We start from the raw sequence: 18494 nt of genomic DNA, 5'->3' as shown, positions 1-18494 counted from the left end.
TCTAAATTTTTTATTAGTGCTTTAGTCCCACTGACTTCTAAACTTTTTATTGGTGCTCTTGTCCCACTGACTTCTAAACTTTGTATTGGTGCTTTAGTCTCACTAACTTCTAAACTTTGTATTAGTGCTCTTGTCCCACTGACTTCTAAACTTTGTATTGGTGCTCTTGTCCCACTAACTTCTAAACTTTGTATTGGTGCTCTTGTCCCACTAACTTTTAAACTTTGTATTGGTGCTCTTGTCCCACTGACTTCTAAACTTTTTATTAGTGCTCTAATCTCACTGACTTCTAAACTTTTTATTAGTGCTCTTGTCCCACTGACTTCTAAACTTTTTATTAGTGCTCTTGTCCCACTGACTTCTAAACTTTTTATTAGTGCTCTTGTCCCACTGACTTCTAAACTTTTTATTAGTGCTCTTGTCCCACTGACTTCTAAACTTTTTATTAGTGCTCTTGTCCCACTGACTTCTAAACTTTTTATTAGTGCTCTAATCTCACTGACTTCTAAACTTTTTATTAGTGCTCTAATCTCACTGACTTCTAAACTTTTTATTAGTGCTCTTGTCCCACTGACTTCTAAACTTTTATTAGTGCTCTTGTCCCACTGACTTCTAAACTTTTTATTAGTGCTCTTGTCCCACTGACTTCTAAACTTTTTATTAGTGCTCTTGTCCCACTGACTTCTAAACTTTTTATTAGTGCTCTAATCTCACTGACTTCTAAACTTTTTATTAGTGCTCTTGTCCCACTGACTTCTAAACTTTTTATTAGTGCTCTTGTCCCACTGACTTCTAAACTTTTTATTAGTGCTCTAATCTCACTGACTTCTAAACTTTTTATTAGTGCTCTTGTCCCACTGACTTCTAAACTTTTTATTAGTGCTCTAATCTCACTGACTTCTAAACTTTTATTAGTGCTCTTGTCCCACTGACTTCTAAACTTTTTATTAGTGCTCTAATCTCACTGACTTCTAAACTTTTTATTAGTGCTCTTGTCCCACTGACTTCTAAACTTTTTATTAGTGCTCTAATCTCACTGACTTCTAAACTTTTTATTAGTGCTCTTGTCCCACTGACTTCTAAACTTTTTATTAGTGCTCTAATCTCACTGACTTCTAAACTTTTATTAGTGCTCTTGTCCCACTGACTTCTAAACTTTTATTAGTGCTCTTGTCCCACTGACTTCTAAACTTTTTATTAGTGCTCTAATCTCACTGACTTCTAAACTTTTTATTAGTGCTCTTGTCCCACTGACTTCTAAACTTTTTATTAGTGCTCTTGTCCCACTGACTTCTAAACTTTTTATTAGTGCTCTTGTCCCACTGACTTCTAAACTTTTTATTAGTGCTCTTGTCCCACTGACTTCTAAACTTTTTATTAGTGCTCTTGTCCCACTGACTTCTAAACTTTTTATTAGTGCTCTTGTCCCACTGACTTCTAAACTTTTTATTAGTGCTCTTGTCCCACTGACTTCTAAACTTTTTATTAGTGCTCTTGTCCCACTGACTTCTAAACTTTTTATTAGTGCTCTTGTCCCACTGACTTCTAAACTTTTTATTAGTGCTCTTGTCTCACTAACTTCTAAACTTTTTATTAGTGCTCTTGTCCCACTAACTTCTAAACTTTGTATTGGTGCTCTTGTCTCGCTGACTTCTAAACTTTTTATTAGTGCTCTTGTCCCACTGACTTCTAAACTTTGTATTGGTGCTTTGTGTCAACTGTCTTTTTCAAACGTGGAAAAATATATGGAAAGAAATTTTGTTTTACCAATTTTAAGAATAAAGAAACCAATGAGATCTGTGAAGGTATTTTTACGGTTGTAAGTAAATAAACGGGATTCATTAAAATATGTTATATATCTTGCATTATTTCCAGTAATACCTCCAGTAATCGACATTCCTAGTGACAGTGGAACTTGTCCAGAGCACTTGAAATCGTGGCTGAATATTCAGGGGCCCAGTTGTTTTTATATCGAGCAAGAAAACAATCAAATGAGCTGGGGAGAAGCCTCATTGTTTTGCCGCAGGACTGGTGAGTGAGTTTATTATTGCGTAAGAAAAACGTTCAAAGTTAAGAAAGATTGTATTCATTTTATTACAGGTAAACATCAGCATAGTAAACTTGGTTATTATGGAAGTAGCGTTTAAATTCGGAACGTTATATTATCATAATGTCCTCTCACTTTTTAGAACGATAGATATTTTCTACTTTTATGCCTCTGAATAAACAACAAAGTTAACGAATATTACAAACAACACTTTGTTGTTAACAATCTTCTGCAGAACAGAATGTCCCTAGTCCTTAAATTAAACATGTAACTATTAGCATGTGTTCAAAATACGCATTTTAAAACTGAACAGGCAACAACAAAGCAATATGTAATTTCTTCTTTCTTCTTTCGAACGAGGAAAATGACAATTTTCTCTATACGTTAATGCCATTTTAACAACAGTTCTAAAATAAAATAATGTTTTCAATCATTTCAGTTAATTAACTGTTGAAGTTAATAATTACATAACATTAGATAAAAAGTATTGTTGTTGTAGTTTCAAAATATTATTACAAAACTAAAGAAGTATTGTTATTGTATTATCAATATATCATTATAATAATAAAACCAAAAGAAGTATTGTTATTGTATTATCAATATATCATTATAATAATGAAACCAAAAGAAGTATTGTTGTTGTATCGTTAAGATATCATTATAATAATGAAACCAAAAGAAGTATTGTTGTTGAATCGTTAACATATCATTATAATAATGAAACCAAAAGAAGTATTGTTGTTGTATCGTTAACATATCATTATAATAATGAAACCAAAAGAAGTATTGTTGTTGTATCGTTAATATATCATTATAATAATGAAACCAAAAGAAGTATTGTTGTTGTATCGTTAATATATCGTTATAATAATGAAACCAAAAGAAGTATTGTTGTTGTATCGTTAATATATCATTATAATAATGAAACCAAAAGAAGTATTGTTGTTGTATCGTTAATATATCATTATAATAATGAAACCAAAAGAAGTATTGTTCTTGAATCGTTAACATATCATTATAATAATGAAACCAAAAGAAGTATTGTTGTTGTATCGTTAATATATCATTATAATAATGAAACAAAAAGAGGTATTGTTGTTGTATCGTTAATATATCATTATAATAATGAAACCAAAAGAAGTATTGTTGTTGTATCGTTAATATATCATTATAATAATGAAACCAAAAGAAGTATTGTTGTTGTATCGTTAATATATCATTATAATAATGAAACCAAAAGAGGTATTGTTGTTGTATCGTTAATATATCATTATAATAATGAAACCAAAAGAAGTATTGTTGTTGTATCGTTAATATATCATTATAATAATGAAACCAAAAGAGGTATTGTTGTTGAATCGTTAACATATCATTATAATAATGAAACCAAAAGAAGTATTGTTGTTGTATCGTTAAGATATCATTATAATAATGAAACCAAAAGAAGTATTGTTGTTGTATCGTTAAGATATCATTATAATAATGAAACCAAAAGAAGTATTGTTGTTGTATCGTTAAGATATCATTATAATAATGAAACCAAAAGAAGTATTGTTGTTGTATCGTTAAGATATCATTATAATAATGAAACCAAAAGAAGTATTGTTCTTGAATCGTTAATATATCATTATAATAATGAAACCAAAAGAAGTATTGTTCTTGAATCGTTAACATATCATTATAATAATGAAACCAAAAGAAGTATTGTTGTTGTATCGTTAATATATCATTATGATAATGAAACCAAAAGAAGTATTGTTGTTGTATCGTTAATATATCATTATGATAATGAAACCAAAAGAAGTATTGTTGTTGTATCGTTAATATATCATTATGATAATGAAACCAAAAGAAGTATTGTTGTTGTATCGTTAATATATCATTATGATAATGAAACCAAAAGAAGTATTGTTGTTGTATCGTTAATATATCATTATGATAATGAAACCAAAAGAAGTATTGTTGTTGTATCGTTAATATATCATTATGATAATGAAACCAAAAGAAGTATTGTTGTTGTATCGTTAATATATCATTATGATAATGAAACCAAAAGAAGTATTGTTGTTGTATCGTTAATATATCATTATGATAATGAAACCAAAAGAAGTATTGTTGTTGTATCGTTAATATATCATTATGATAATGAAACCAAAAGAAGTATTGTTGTTGTATCGTTAATATATCATTATGATAATGAAACCAAAAGAAGTATTGTTGTTGTATCGTTAATATATCATTATGATAATGAAACCAAAAGAAGTATTGTTGTTGTATCGTTAATATATCATTATGATAATGAAACCAAAAGAAGTATTGTTGAATCGTTAACATATCATTATAATAATGAAACCAAAAGAAGTATTGTTGAATCGTTAACATATCATTATAATAATGAAACCAAAAGAAGTATTGTTGTTGTATCGTTAATATATCATTATAATAATAATAAAACCAATACAGGTATTGTTGTTGTATTATCAATATACTATTATAATAATAAACCCATAAGAACTATAACTGTTGTATAATCAATATATTGTTATAAAACTAACAGAAGTATTGTTGTTAGCGATAGGATGTACAAGCCATGTTTCATTTACATGTTAACAACAGAAGTTTGCAAGGAATGTATTATATCGTGGAATTCACTTTTCAGTATTTGTAATAAAGTTGGTGACATCTAACCGTTTATAGGTTCACTTTAATAAAAAAATTAAACTCATTTAATTTATTGTAACAACTTATAAAAGTAATCTTTTAAGTGTTTTTAAATTTAATTTTATTTGTGTTATTACTTGGTTTAATTATTCCTTCATTTAATGATTTTACTGTGTTTCGTTTCTTAGTAGTACACTCATGTCGGTTTAATTTATTTGTATTATTAATTGGCTTAATTATTCCTTCATTTAATTATTTTACTGTGTTTCGTTTCTTAGTAGTACATTCATATTGGTTGAATTTTATTTGTATTATTACTTGGTTTAATTATTCCTTCATATAATTATTTTACTGTGTTTCCTTTCTTAGTAGTACACTCATGTCGGTTTAATTTTATTTGTATTATTACTTAGTTTAATTATTCCTTCATTTAATTAATTAACTGTGTTTCGTGTACACTCATGTCGGTTTAATCCAGGGAAGATTTCTGTTTGTAATTTTTGTTCTTATTTTATCACAGGTGCAAGATTAGTAACCTTCCATTCACTTCACGATCTTCTGGTGTTAGAACCATACTTACAACCTGAGGCTATTAGTCTGTGGATTGGTTTAATTAGAAAACATGATGGTAAGTTCCACATGTCACGATGGTTGTTCAGATTTATCTAACAATGATGACACATATTGTTTTACCATCGTCCATGGTTGTTCAGATTTATCTAACAATGATGACACATATTGTTTTCCCATCGTCCATGGTTGTTCAGATTTATCTAACAATGATGACACATATTGTTTTACCATCGTCCATGGTTGTTCAGATTTATCTAACAATGATGACACATATTGTTTTCCCATCGTCCATGGCTGTTCAGATTTATCTAACAATGATGACACATATTGTTTTACCATCGTCCATGGTTGTTCAGATTTATCTAACAATGATGACACATATTGTTTTCCCATCGTCCATGGTTGTTCAGATTTATCTAACAATGATGACACATATTGTTTTACCATCGTTTATGGTTGTTCAGATTTATCTAACAATGATGACACATATTGTTTTACCATCGTCCATGGTTGTTCAGATTTATCTAACAATGATGGCAGATATTGTTTTACCATCGTCCATGGTTGTTCAGATTTATCTAACAATGATGGCAGATATTGTTTTACCATCGTCCATGGTTGTTCAGATTTATCTAACAATGATGACACATATTGTTTTACCATCGTCCATGGTTGTTCAGATTTATCTAACAATGATGACACATATTGTTTTACCATCGTCCATGGTTGTTCAGATTTATCTAACAATGATGACACATATTGTTTTACCATCGTCCATGGTTGTTCAGATTTATCTAACAATGATGACACATATTGTTTTCCATCGTCCATGGTTGTTCAGATTTATCTAACAATGATGACACATATTGTTTTCCCATCGTCCATGGTTGTTCAGATTTATCTAACAATGATGACACATATTGTTTTACCATCGTCCATGGTTGTTCAGATTTATCTAACAATGATGACACATATTGTTTTACCATCGTCCATGGTTGTTCAGATTTATCTAACAATGATGACACATATTGTTTTCCCATCGTCCATGGTTGTTCAGATTTATCTAACAATGATGACACATATTGTTTTCCCATCGTCCATGGTTGTTCAGATTTATCTAACAATGATGACACATATTGTTTTCCCATCGTCCATGGTTGTTCAGATTTATCTAACAATGACGACATATATTGTTTTCCCATCGTCCATGGTATTTCAGATTAATCTAACAATGATGACACATTGTTTTACCATCGTCCATGGTTGTTCAGATTTATCTAACAATGATGACACATATTGTTTTACCATCGTCCATGGTTGTTCAGATTTATCTAACAATGATGACACATATTGTTTTACCATCGTTCATGGTTGTTCAGATTTATCTAACAATGATGGCAGATATTGTTTTCCCAATGTCCATGATTGCTCCTACTTGTCCAACAACGATGACAGGAAATTGGTTAACATCATCTACCAACACTTTAGTCTAAATGTTTTTACGGTTCAAACCTTCTTGAGGTTCTCTTTTCTTAGAAGAGTTAACGAACATTTAAGTTGCTTTTACAATCGTTTGTTGAGGAACAGGAAATAATGTTCAAGTTTTGAAATTTGAAAATAATAACTTTGATAGAGTAGTACAGCAGACTTTGTCAGAAATCTGTATATAATGACACATAATACCATGACTTAAGTTTCTTGTTTATTCATTCCTGTTTGATGACATGAAACGTACGATATTACATTATAATATGTCATTAAGCTTTGTGTTTGAGGCAGGTGTGACATGACGTAATACTGTGTGTGAACTGTAGGGAATATATTGGTAAGTAGGATATATTTTTAATTTATATATAACATAAATATTTTGACATGAAACATTCATTGATACAGGTGGATACGACTGGGAAGACGGCTCTGTCGTGGATTTTACCTACTGGGGCGATGGAGAACCTTCGAACCCCGATGCCCAGTTATGTGTGGAGATGTACGAACATAATCTGAGGTGGAATGACGAAGTGTGTTCTAACCGCAGGGGCTTCATTTGTCAAGTCGAAAAAGGTGAGAATGACGAAGTGTGTTCTAACCACAGGGGCTTCATTTGTCAAGTCGAAAAAGGTGAGAATGACGAAGTGTGTTCTAACCACAGGGGCTTCATTTGTCAAGTCGAAAAAGGTGAGAATGACGAAGTGTGTTCTAACCGCAGGGCTTCATTTGTCAAGTCGAAAAAGGTGAGAATGACGAAGTGTGTTCTAACCGCAGGGGCTTCATTTGTCAAGTCGAAAAAGGTGAGAATGACGAAGTGTGTTCTAACCGCAGGGGCTTCATTTGTCAAGTCGAAAAAGGTGAGAATGACGAAGTGTGTTCTAACCACAGGGGCTTCATTTGTCAAGTCGAAAAAGGTGAACTGATAATATACATGTGATTTTACAAGTTAAGTAAGATGTTAGATCTTGATGTAAAATGATTTAACAACATCAGTAAGATGGTAGTTGGTGTTATAAAAATGATTTAATGGATAATTAATGTGTTAGTTGGTGTTATAAAAATGACTTAACGGATAATTAATGTGTTAGTTGGTGTTATAAAAATGACTTAACGGATAATTAATGTGTTAGTTAGTGTTATAAAAATGACTTAACGGATAATTAATGTGTTAGTTAGTGTTATCAAATGGTTATTACCAGTTTGAAAATAAATTTTTGTCACTGTTTATTAGAAAGGTATGACACGGTATATATCTTAATAGTAACGTGTCTCTAAGACATTTAAGCCTATTTTCGTATTTGTTAGTTTAAATGTTGTGAAGTACTAAGCCTACTTTCATATTTTTTCAAAGAGACGTTAAACCTAGTTTCAAGAGTTTCGTTGATAGTGATAAAGGAGGCGAACACTCAATATAATTAAAAGTGAAACCAATAACACATAGCAATTTTCTTCGTTTTTTTTATGTTCTTAGTGCCTCCTGAACCCACATGTGAAACTGAAGATGGGAGATGGAAGTACTTCAAGGATGGTGACGCCTGCTATCACGTTCTAAAAGCTAATTTGGCAAAAAAATACACGTGGCACGATGCTGAAGATTACTGCACCAAAGAAGGTGGTCATTTGGTGTCTATTCATTCTAAGAAAGAAAATAATTTCATTCAAAAAATGGTAAGAAATGTTTAATATGTTAAAGTCAAATTTACAATATGAGCAAAGAATTTAATAAATCAATCAATAAACAAAGAAAAATAATTCTATATAATAATGTTTATTATTAGTCAACACAAATCGCTCTTTCACTTTACACCTGCTTCTGTTTACTGTGCGTGATGAAGGTTACCAGAATGAACAAGAATGGCGAAGTTGTCCAATAAAAATCGAGAGAATGTTGAAGTTGTCCAATAAAAATCGAGAGAATGTTGAAGTTATCCAATAAAAAACTAGAAAGAGAAATAAGGAAAATAAAATTTAATTAGAAAAACAAAACAGACAAGAGATAAAAAAGTTCTAATGCAATTTTGTACCGCGATATGTTTAATTTTTTTATGACACGTGTGTCACTCTGGATAGTTGCTAAGTAACATATGTTTTTATCTTCGTTTATAGAAATTAATGTGATACGTTAATTCGTCATTGTACTTCGGAACGGAAGGTCTGACATGGCCAGGTGGTTAAGGCACTCGATTCGTAATCCGAGGGTCGAGGGTTCGAATCCCCGTCGCACCAAACATGCTCGCCCTTTCAGCCGTGGGGGCATTATAATTTGACGGTCAATCCCACTATTCGTTGGTAAAAGAGTAGCCCAAGAGTTGGCATAGGGTAGTGATGACTAGCTGCCTTCCCTCTAGTTTTTACACTGCTAAATTAGAGACTGCTAGCACAGATAGCCTTTGCGTGAAATTCAAAATCAAACATGCTCAAAACGGCTGGGAAGGGTATTAACATTTCATAGGAACTTTGATAACCTGAAGGTGACCTACGAAGGTCAAAATGTTGTTCTCTGCTTATCAATACAAGTGTTAATACCCATACCAGTTGTTCTCTGCTTATCAATACAAGTGTTAATACCCATACCAGTTGTTCTCTGCTTATCAATACAAGTGTTAATACCCATACCAGTTGTTCTCTGCTTATCAATACAAGTGTTAATACCCATACCAGTTGTTCTCTGCTTATCAATACAAGTGTTAATACCCATACCAGTTGTTCTCTGCTTATCAATACAAGTGTTAATACCCATACCAGTTGTTCTCTGCTTATTAATACAAGTGTTAATACCCACACCAGTTGTTCTCTGCTTATCAATACAAGTGTTAATACCCACACCAGTTGTTCTCTGCTTATCAGTACAAGTGTTAATACCCACACCAGTTGTTCTGTGCTTATCAATACAAGTGTTAATACCCACACCAGTTGTTCTCTGCTTATCAATACAAGTGTTAATACCCACACCAGTTGTTCTCTGCTTATCAATACAAGTGTTAATACACACACCAGTTGTTCCCTGCTTATCAATACAAGTGTTAATACCCACGCCAGTTGTTCTCTGCTTATCAATACAAGTGTTAATACCCACACCAGTTGTTCTCTGCTTATCAATACAAGTGTTAATACACACACCAGTTGTTCTCTGCTTATCAATACAAGTGTTAATACACACGCCAGTTGTTCCCTGCTTATCAATACAAGTGTTAATACCCACGCCAGTTGTTCTCTGCTTATCAATACAAGTGTTAATACCCACGCCAGTTGTTCTCTGCTTATCAATACAAGTGTTAATACCCATACCAGTTGTTCTCTGCTTATCAATACAAGTGTTAATACACACACCAGTTGTTCTCTGCTTATCAATACAAGTGTTAATACACACACCAGTTGTTCTCTGCTTATCAATACAAGTGTTAATACACACACCAGTTGTTCTCTGCTTATCAATACAAGTGTTAATACTCACACCAGTTGTTCTCTGCTTATCAATACAAGTGTTAATACGCACACCAGTTGTTCTCTGCTTATCAATACAAGTGTTAATACGCACACCAGTTGTTCTCTGCTTATCAATACAAGTGTTAATACCCATACCAGTTGTTCTCTGCTTATCAATACAAGTGTTAATACCCATACCAGTTGTTCTCTGCTTATCAATACAAGTGTTAATACCCACACCAGTTGTTCTCTGCTTATCAATACAAGTGTTAATACCCACACCAGTTGTTCTCTGCTTATCAATACAAGTGTTAATACCCACACCAGTTGTTCTCTGCTTATCAATACAAGTGTTAATACCCACACCAGTTGTTCTCTGCTTATCAATACAAGTGTTAATACCCACACCAGTTGTTCTCTGCTTATCAATACAAGTGTTAATACTCACACCAGTTGTTCTCTGCTTATCAATACAAGTGTTAATACCCACACCAGTTGTTCCCTGCTTATCAATACAAGTGTTAATACACACACCAGTTGTTCTCTGCTTATCAATACAAGTGTTAATACACACACCAGTTGTTCTCTGCTTATCAATACAAGTGTTAATACACACACCAGTTGTTCTCTGCTTATCAATACAAGTGTTAATACCCATACCAGTTGTTCTCTGCTTATCAATACAAGTGTTAATACTCACACCAGTTGTTCTCTGCTTATCAATACAAGTGTTAATACCCATACCAGTTGTTCTCTGCTTATCAATACAAGTGTTAATACCCACACCAGTTGTTCTCTGCTTATCAATACAAGTGTTAATACTCATACCAGTTGTTCTCTGCTTATCAATACAAGTGTTAATACACACACCAGTTGTTCTCTGCTTATCAATACAAGTGTTAATACACACACCAGTTGTTCTCTGCTTATCAATACAAGTGTTAATACCCATACCAGTTGTTCTCTGCTTATCAATACAAGTGTTAATACTCACACCAGTTGTTCTCTGCTTATCAATACAAGTGTTAATACCCATACCAGTTGTTCTCTGCTTATCAATACAAGTGTTAATACTCACACCAGTTGTTCTCTGCTTATCAATACAAGTGTTAATACTCACACCAGTTGTTCTCTGCTTATCAATACAAGTGTTAATATACTCACACCAGTTGTTCTCTGCTTATCAATACAAGTGTTAATACTCACACCAGTTGTTCTCTGCTTATCAATACAAGTGTTAATACTCACACCAGTTGTTCTCTGATTATCAATACAAGTGTTAATACTCACACCAGTTGTTCTCTGATTATCAATACAAGTGTTAATACCCATACCAGTTGTTCTCTGCTTATCAATACAAGTGTTAATACCAACACCAGTTGTTCTCTGCTTATCAATACAAGTGTTAATACCAACACCAGTTGTTCTCTGCTTATCAATACAAGTGTTAATATACTCACACCAGTTGTTCTCTGCTTATCAATACAAGTGTTAATACTCATACCAGTTGTTCTGAGACATATTTTTATTTGAAGTTCGTTACTTATCATCAAGGGGTCGTCTGAATAATTAATAATTTAGTAATTATTAATTAACTTCCTGATATTAAAATCCTTTTAACTAAAATGAAGTATTTGCATTTTTTTTTTACTTTTTATTTTACGTACAGATTCAAGAAGCTGGTAGTTTTATCATAAAGTCCTACTGGATCGGTTTCCATGCTCTTGGCCTAGATGGCCAGTTCGAGTGGACAGATGGATCCTTGACCGAGTTTATCAATTGGGATAATACGAACGAAAAGTTTGAAGCAGAAGAAAAATGTGTTCTTATGTTTCCAAATTCAGGTGGAATAAAACTGATTAATAAAGGATATGTTGTAATGTTCGTTAAGTCAGGTGGGGTGGAATAGAACTGAGTAATAAAGGATATGTTGTAATGTTCGTTAAGTCAGGCACGGTAGAATAGAACTGAGTAATAAAAGATGTGTTGTAATGTTCGTTAAGTCAGGCACGTTAGAATAGAACTGAGTAATAAAAGATGTGTTGTAATGTTCGTTAAGTCAGGCAGGGTGGAATAGAACTGAGTAATAAAGGATATGTTGTAATGTTCGTTAAGTCAGGCACGGTAGAATAGAACTGAGTAATAAAAGATGTGTTGTAATGTTCGTTAAGTCAGGCAGGGTGGAATAGAACTGAGTAATAAAGGATATGTTGTAATGTTCGTTAAGTCAGGCACGGTAGAATAGAACTGAGTAATAAAAGATGTGTTGTAATGTTCGTTAAGTCAGGCACGTTAGAATAGAACTGAGTAATAAAAGATGTGTTGTAATGTTCGTTAAGTCAGGCAGGGTGGAATAGATCTGATTAATAAAGGATGTGTTGTAATGTTCGTTATGTCAGGCAGGGTGGAATAGAACTGAGTAATAAAGGATATGTTGTAATGTTCGTTAAGTCAGGCACGGTAGAATAGAACTGAGTAATAAAAGATGTGTTGTAATGTTCGTTAAGTCAGGCACGTTAGAATAGAACTGAGTAATAAAAGATGTGTTGTAATGTTCGTTAAGTCAGGCAGGGTGGAATAGATCTGATTAATAAAGGATGTGTTGTAATGTTCGTTATGTCAGGCAGGGTGGAATAGATCTGATTAATAAAGGATGTGTTGTAATGTTCGTTATGTCAGGCAGGGTGGAATAGAACTGAGTAATAAAGGATGTGTTGTAATGTTCGTTAAGTCAGGCAGGGTGGAATAGATCTGATTAATAAAGGATGTGTTGTAATGTTCGTTATGTCAGGCAGGGTGGAATAGAACTGATTAATAAAGGATGTGTTGTAATGTTCGTTATGTCAGGCAGGGTGGAATAGAACTGATTAATAAAGGATATGTTGTAATGTTCGTAAAGTCAGGCAGGGTGGAATAGATCTGAGTAATAAAGGATGTTGTACTACAATACATATTGTTTAGAATACTTATGACAGTAGAATACAGTTACGTCTACACCCATTTGGAAAACGTACATTTTCTAGTGAACTCCTTGTTACCTGATATATTTTTACCTCTTGTTGTTTAATGTATTTGAGCTACGATTCAGAACAAGTTTTTGATACTGGTGTTTTAAGGAACCTGGGTGGACCATCATTGTGACTTGCAGGAAAGAGGTGCAGTCTGTAAGGTGGCGAATTCTAAACTTGTGACCCCTGCTCCGACTATAGCACCCACCCCTCTTCCCGGGAACTGTCCAGATGGATGGTACACCTTAGGTATGTTTTACCATGTAACACTATTTTCGTGTCCTTGTTAAAATAAGCGTCACAGCATTGTTCACTATCTGTGATTGGTTAATTAACACGCAATCATAAAGTACGATTAATTACTCTGATTTGCCTTTGTTTTAAAAGTAAATAATTTAACCGTTTTAATAGATTTGGCTTCACTCTATCTTCTTGGTACAGTTCCCCTAAAATCCACTAGTGGCGCTACGGTTTCTTGTTCAAATTTGTTAAGACTTGTAAAAGTAGGAGTTGATTGATTTAATAGAAGTGTTAAATTAATTTCACTCTTTTTTAATTAAATAAATATCTGTTCCTGGGGAATATTATTAGTGACAAAAAATATTAGGCCTAATTGTGGGCATCCGCAGGGGGGCGTTGGTTGAAAAGGAACTCTTGCCCAGTCTGTAATGTTTAGATTAAGGTCTTGTCCCTAAGACATGTGCCCGGCAACGGTCGGTTGCAAACTTTGTTTGTAAACCTAAATATTGTTTTGTACTTTATTAAAGTTTTATTGCCCATACCAGCTGTTTTTAGCATAATGTTAGGTTTCTTGTCATCACGAATAATGTCTCTTAAGCCTTAAATGTTGTTCTTACTATACATACACAATAAATACCACTGTATTCATATAAGAAGCTGTTTTATATAAAGTAAAAGTACCCTGTGGAGCTAAGAACATAAAAAAACAAACCATAATTTATTATTATGGGATATGTACATAGCTACAATTCTGCAGTATGACTTGAACTGACCTTACAAATATTAAACCAGTCACATCTGACTGTGGAAACTTGCAAGTTATCTTGACCATAATGGCAAAACTTTGAAGGCGGTCCATCGTCCCTGGATTTTGTCCTCTTTCGCGGACGCCCATGGGTCTGATATCAATTTTGTTTTTTAATTATCAAGCTACACAACACAACTTGGTTTTGTCTTATCTGTGTTCTCCCAGGTGTCGTTTTAAAACCAATTAACGAACAATTTGTGAGAAAATCTGAAGCCAGAAGAACCGAGAATGGAGGAATTTAAATGTTTGGGGAACTTCGTGAAAAAAGACGTTTTAATTCTAACATTTTTAAAATTCAATTTGGGATTTTCCAAAATCGAACTGTTGAATGTTGTGCAACTTCGAAATAATTCCTGACTTGGAGTATAGAGTACAGATGTAACACTTTATTGTTTAGCAGGTAAAGGTGAGAATAAATTTGATGGTAACATTAATTTACACATTTGTTCCAGAAATTACAGATCACGAAGAAGTATGAAACAAACTTATTAACAGAGTGCATAATATCCATAAGATTGTATATATCAACTTACCAATAGAGCATAATATCCATAAGATTGTATATATCAACTTACCAATAGAGCAAAATATCCATAAGATTGTATATATCAACTTACCAATAGAGCAAAATATCCATAAGATTGTATATATCAGCTTACCAATAGAGCAAAATATCCATAAGATTGTATATATCAGCTTACCAATAGAGCATAATATCCATAAGATTGTATATATCAACTTACCAATAGAGCAAAATATCCATAAGATTGTATATATCAACTTACCAATAGAGCAAAATATCCATAAGATTGTATATATCAACTTACCAATAGAGCAAAATATCCATAAGATTGTATATATCAGCTTACCAATAGAGCAAAATATCCATAAGATTGTATATATCAGCTTACCAATAGAGCAAAATATCCATAAGATTGTATATATCAACTTACCAATAGAGCAAAATATCCATAAGATTGTATATATCAGCTTATCAATAGAGCAAAATATCCATAAGATTGTATATATCAGCTTACCAATAGAGCAAAATATCCATAAGATTGTATATATCAGCTTACCAATAGAGCAAAATATCCATAAGATTGTATATATCAGCTTACCAATAGAGCAAAATATCCATAAGATTGTATATATCAGCTTACCAATAGAGCAAAATATCCATAAGATTGTATATATCAGCTTACCAATAGAGCAAAATATCCATAAGATTGTATATATCAGCTTACCAATAGAGCAAAATATGTTGTTCGATTGCTGTCTAGGTGATAAATGTTACCTCTTCAGTGAAGAAAATGGTGAAGAGGAAATGACGTGGCAGGAAGCACGTGAAGCCTGCAGAAAAAAAGGGTCCAATCACGATCTTGTTTCTATTCACAGCACCAAGGAACAAAGTAAGCTGATGCTGGCTAATAAAAACCTAACATTGTCTTAATTAACAAGTAAAATAACTAGATAACTTTCATCTGTTTAATGTATTTTTAGTAAAAGAAAAAAAACGAAGTTTTATTGTTTACTTTTATCATAAAACCCCATCTTGTACAACGAATCTTCAACTCGTCCATTTTACTTTCACTTCTCAGTGTTTTTAACAAGCGCGCTTGCCTTCAGCAAGACATCGGTTTGGATCGGACTAAAAAGAGCTAAGGGGTCGAATCGTCGATTCATCTGGTCTGACAATTCTCCGTTTGACTTCGATCACTGGGCTCCCAGAGAACCCAACTCTTACGTCGTAAGCCTTTCTTCGTTCTTTGAGAAATGTTGGAACATTTTGTATAATAAACGTTACAAGCAACTCAAGTTGTAGAGCATCTTATCACTTTACTTGAAATTTTAAAGGATTACTTTAATATGAGTTCCATCAAAGCATCTTTTCTTCTTTTCTGTTTAATAGGATGGATGTGTCGAGATGATAGGTGCACCCTCTAGTGCTGGTAAATGGAATGATCGCAAATGTACAGAGAAAGCAGCTTATATTTGCCAACGTTATAAAGGTAAATTTGTGTTGTTCAAGTAATAAAAAAGGGTCATTTGTGACAGCAATTTGTTTATTAGAAAGTAGAAAGGCTGTGGCGTGGCCTAATGGTTGCGCAAAGCGCTCCGGATCTTAAATTACAAGCTTTACTGAAAGTGGTGTACGTTTTCAGCTGTAGGTGCGTTATAAGAGTAACAGCCTACTCAATATTCGCTTCAAAGCTAGCCAAAGTTCTTATTACAGCGAGTGTTTTTGAATGGCTGCTTTTTTCTCTGGTCAGCAGCTGAAAACTGTGGACTGTTTTACTCGGACACTTTGAGTTTTGACTTGGTCATTTAGACCGTGTGTGGACAAGGTGCCTTCCAGCTGAAGAGTATAGATACTTTATATGTCATACGGGTAGATGAAACTATTACCAAAATGTTCACTATACTTAGTTTATCCCCCCTTCTCTTTCAGTGGCACAGCGGTACGTCTGTGAACTTACAACTCTAGAAATCAATTTTCGATATCCTTGGTGGATAGAGCACAGATGACCTACTGTTTAGTTTCGGCTTAACTTCAAACAAACAAAACTTAGTTCTCAACAGTCGTTGTTCTCTCTGATTTATGTAAAATGTTAAACTTGTCATTAAAATGTCAACCACCTAAATCACCCTAATCCAGGTTTCCAGCTATAATCCACGTTTCCAGCTATAATCCACGTTTCCAGCTAACATACGTTTAAAACAGGTATAAAACACGGTTCCTTTCCCGAAATTGAATTGGTAAACTAAAGAGAAGGCAGCTTGTCAACAGCACCAACCGACGATTCTGTGTTTACTCTAATCAAAAAGTGGAATTTGACGGGCACTCTTATAACACATCCACTGCCCTTAGGTACGGAGCGCATTTTGGGGGCAACGGGTCGAATTATACACGCAGTTCGAGTGTATTAACCTCTAGGCCGTGCCTGAACCGCACGAGGCCATATAAAACTTAGTGAATAAGTTTATTGGAAAGTGTTCGAATCCCGATGCCACTAAAGTGAAGTTAAGTGTTCTGTCAAGCCTCTTGTAAAATTAAACCTCTCTTTTCTCGGTATATTTAATATCTGGAATGTTGTGAGTTGAGTTTATTTGTGTTTCCCGAACAGATCCGAGTCTACCCGAGTCACGACCACCCAATCACGTGGACTGTTCACATCTGGACCAGGGATACGTTGGTTATCGTGAGACATGCTATAAGCTGTTCATAGAAGCAAGCCAGATGAAGTCCTGGAAGAAAGCTGAGGAATTTTGTGTTGGTCAAGGTGGACACTTGACTTCAGTCACTGACCTCTTTGACCAGGCTTTTCTCTACAGTTTGTTGGATGTTACAATTGAATATATATGGAACGGATTTCATGCCAAGTTTGTACGTAAATGTAATGTAATCTTAAATTAACCACGAACCATGTGATCTAAGATTACCTGAAAAACCTAACTCACTTTAGTAGTGGAACGAAAACATCTGTTTGTTTGTTAATAAACTCAGTTCCATTAAATTTCAAATTGTAGATTTCGACAATAATATCCAGATATTACTGTTTACTTTACGATACGTTTCTCCAATCAGAGATGTGTAGCTTTTCCTGTTTTCCACATTTCTTTAACATCAGATTTCCTGTTTACTTTAGGGTACGATGCATTCTCTAATTTGACACCTCGTTTTATTTGAAGGACCAAGACAGATTTCGATGGACTGATAATTGGCCAGTATACTACACTAAATGGACCAAAGGCCAGCCTGGCGCTACGACCAACAACAACACGCGCTGTGTGGCCTTTCAAGAAACCAATGAGTGGACAGTTGTTCCCTGTGATACCAAACTCTCTTTTGTCTGCAAAGTAACGGACTGTAAGTTTTGTAATTAGCCAATTTGTAAAATATTTGCCGAATCTACCAATTACACAGTGTTAACAAAAATTGAATTCAATCTCTTCGTACGTGTATTCTATTTTAGTGAAACCTCCAATTATTGACATTCCTCACATCAGTGGAAGTTGTCCGAAAAATGAGAAATCGTGGATCGACATCCAGGGTCCGTATTGTTTTTACTTTTCTACTGACAGGAAGTCCTGGATTGATGCTTCGGTGTTTTGCAAGAAACGTGGTATATATTTATATATGGCTCATATTGTGGTTATATGCTGTTAGCAATTTGAAAGAAAGATTTTTCCTGTTTATTGTTTATAGGTTATTTGTGTTTTATTATCTAAACATCAGGAA

General features: G+C 33.6%; 1 protein-coding gene across 2 annotated transcripts in view; it reads left to right on the top strand.

Annotated features, from left to right (window-relative positions):
* LOC143242738 (macrophage mannose receptor 1-like) overlaps positions 1 to 18494 on the top strand; it is a 66726-nt gene that overhangs the window by 1531 nt on the left and 46701 nt on the right. For both annotated transcript variants that reach the window (XM_076486214.1, XM_076486213.1), the window contains exons 3-14: positions 1876 to 2031; positions 5229 to 5336; positions 7175 to 7342; positions 8241 to 8437; positions 11865 to 12039; positions 13312 to 13452; positions 15535 to 15663; positions 15853 to 16001; positions 16164 to 16263; positions 17380 to 17639; positions 17945 to 18122; positions 18229 to 18378. In XM_076486214.1, the coding sequence (XP_076342329.1) occupies positions 1876 to 2031; positions 5229 to 5336; positions 7175 to 7342; positions 8241 to 8437; positions 11865 to 12039; positions 13312 to 13452; positions 15535 to 15663; positions 15853 to 16001; positions 16164 to 16263; positions 17380 to 17639; positions 17945 to 18122; positions 18229 to 18378 (1911 nt within the window). The remainder of the gene's footprint in view (positions 1 to 1875; positions 2032 to 5228; positions 5337 to 7174; positions 7343 to 8240; positions 8438 to 11864; positions 12040 to 13311; positions 13453 to 15534; positions 15664 to 15852; positions 16002 to 16163; positions 16264 to 17379; positions 17640 to 17944; positions 18123 to 18228; positions 18379 to 18494) is intronic.

Source organism: Tachypleus tridentatus, unplaced genomic scaffold (genome assembly GCF_004210375.1).
Source record: "Tachypleus tridentatus isolate NWPU-2018 unplaced genomic scaffold, ASM421037v1 Hic_cluster_2, whole genome shotgun sequence".
Taxonomy (NCBI): Eukaryota; Metazoa; Arthropoda; class Merostomata; order Xiphosura; family Limulidae; genus Tachypleus; species Tachypleus tridentatus.
The sequence above is the reverse complement of the archived record's forward strand: the minus strand, read 5'-3'. Positions and strand labels throughout refer to the sequence as shown.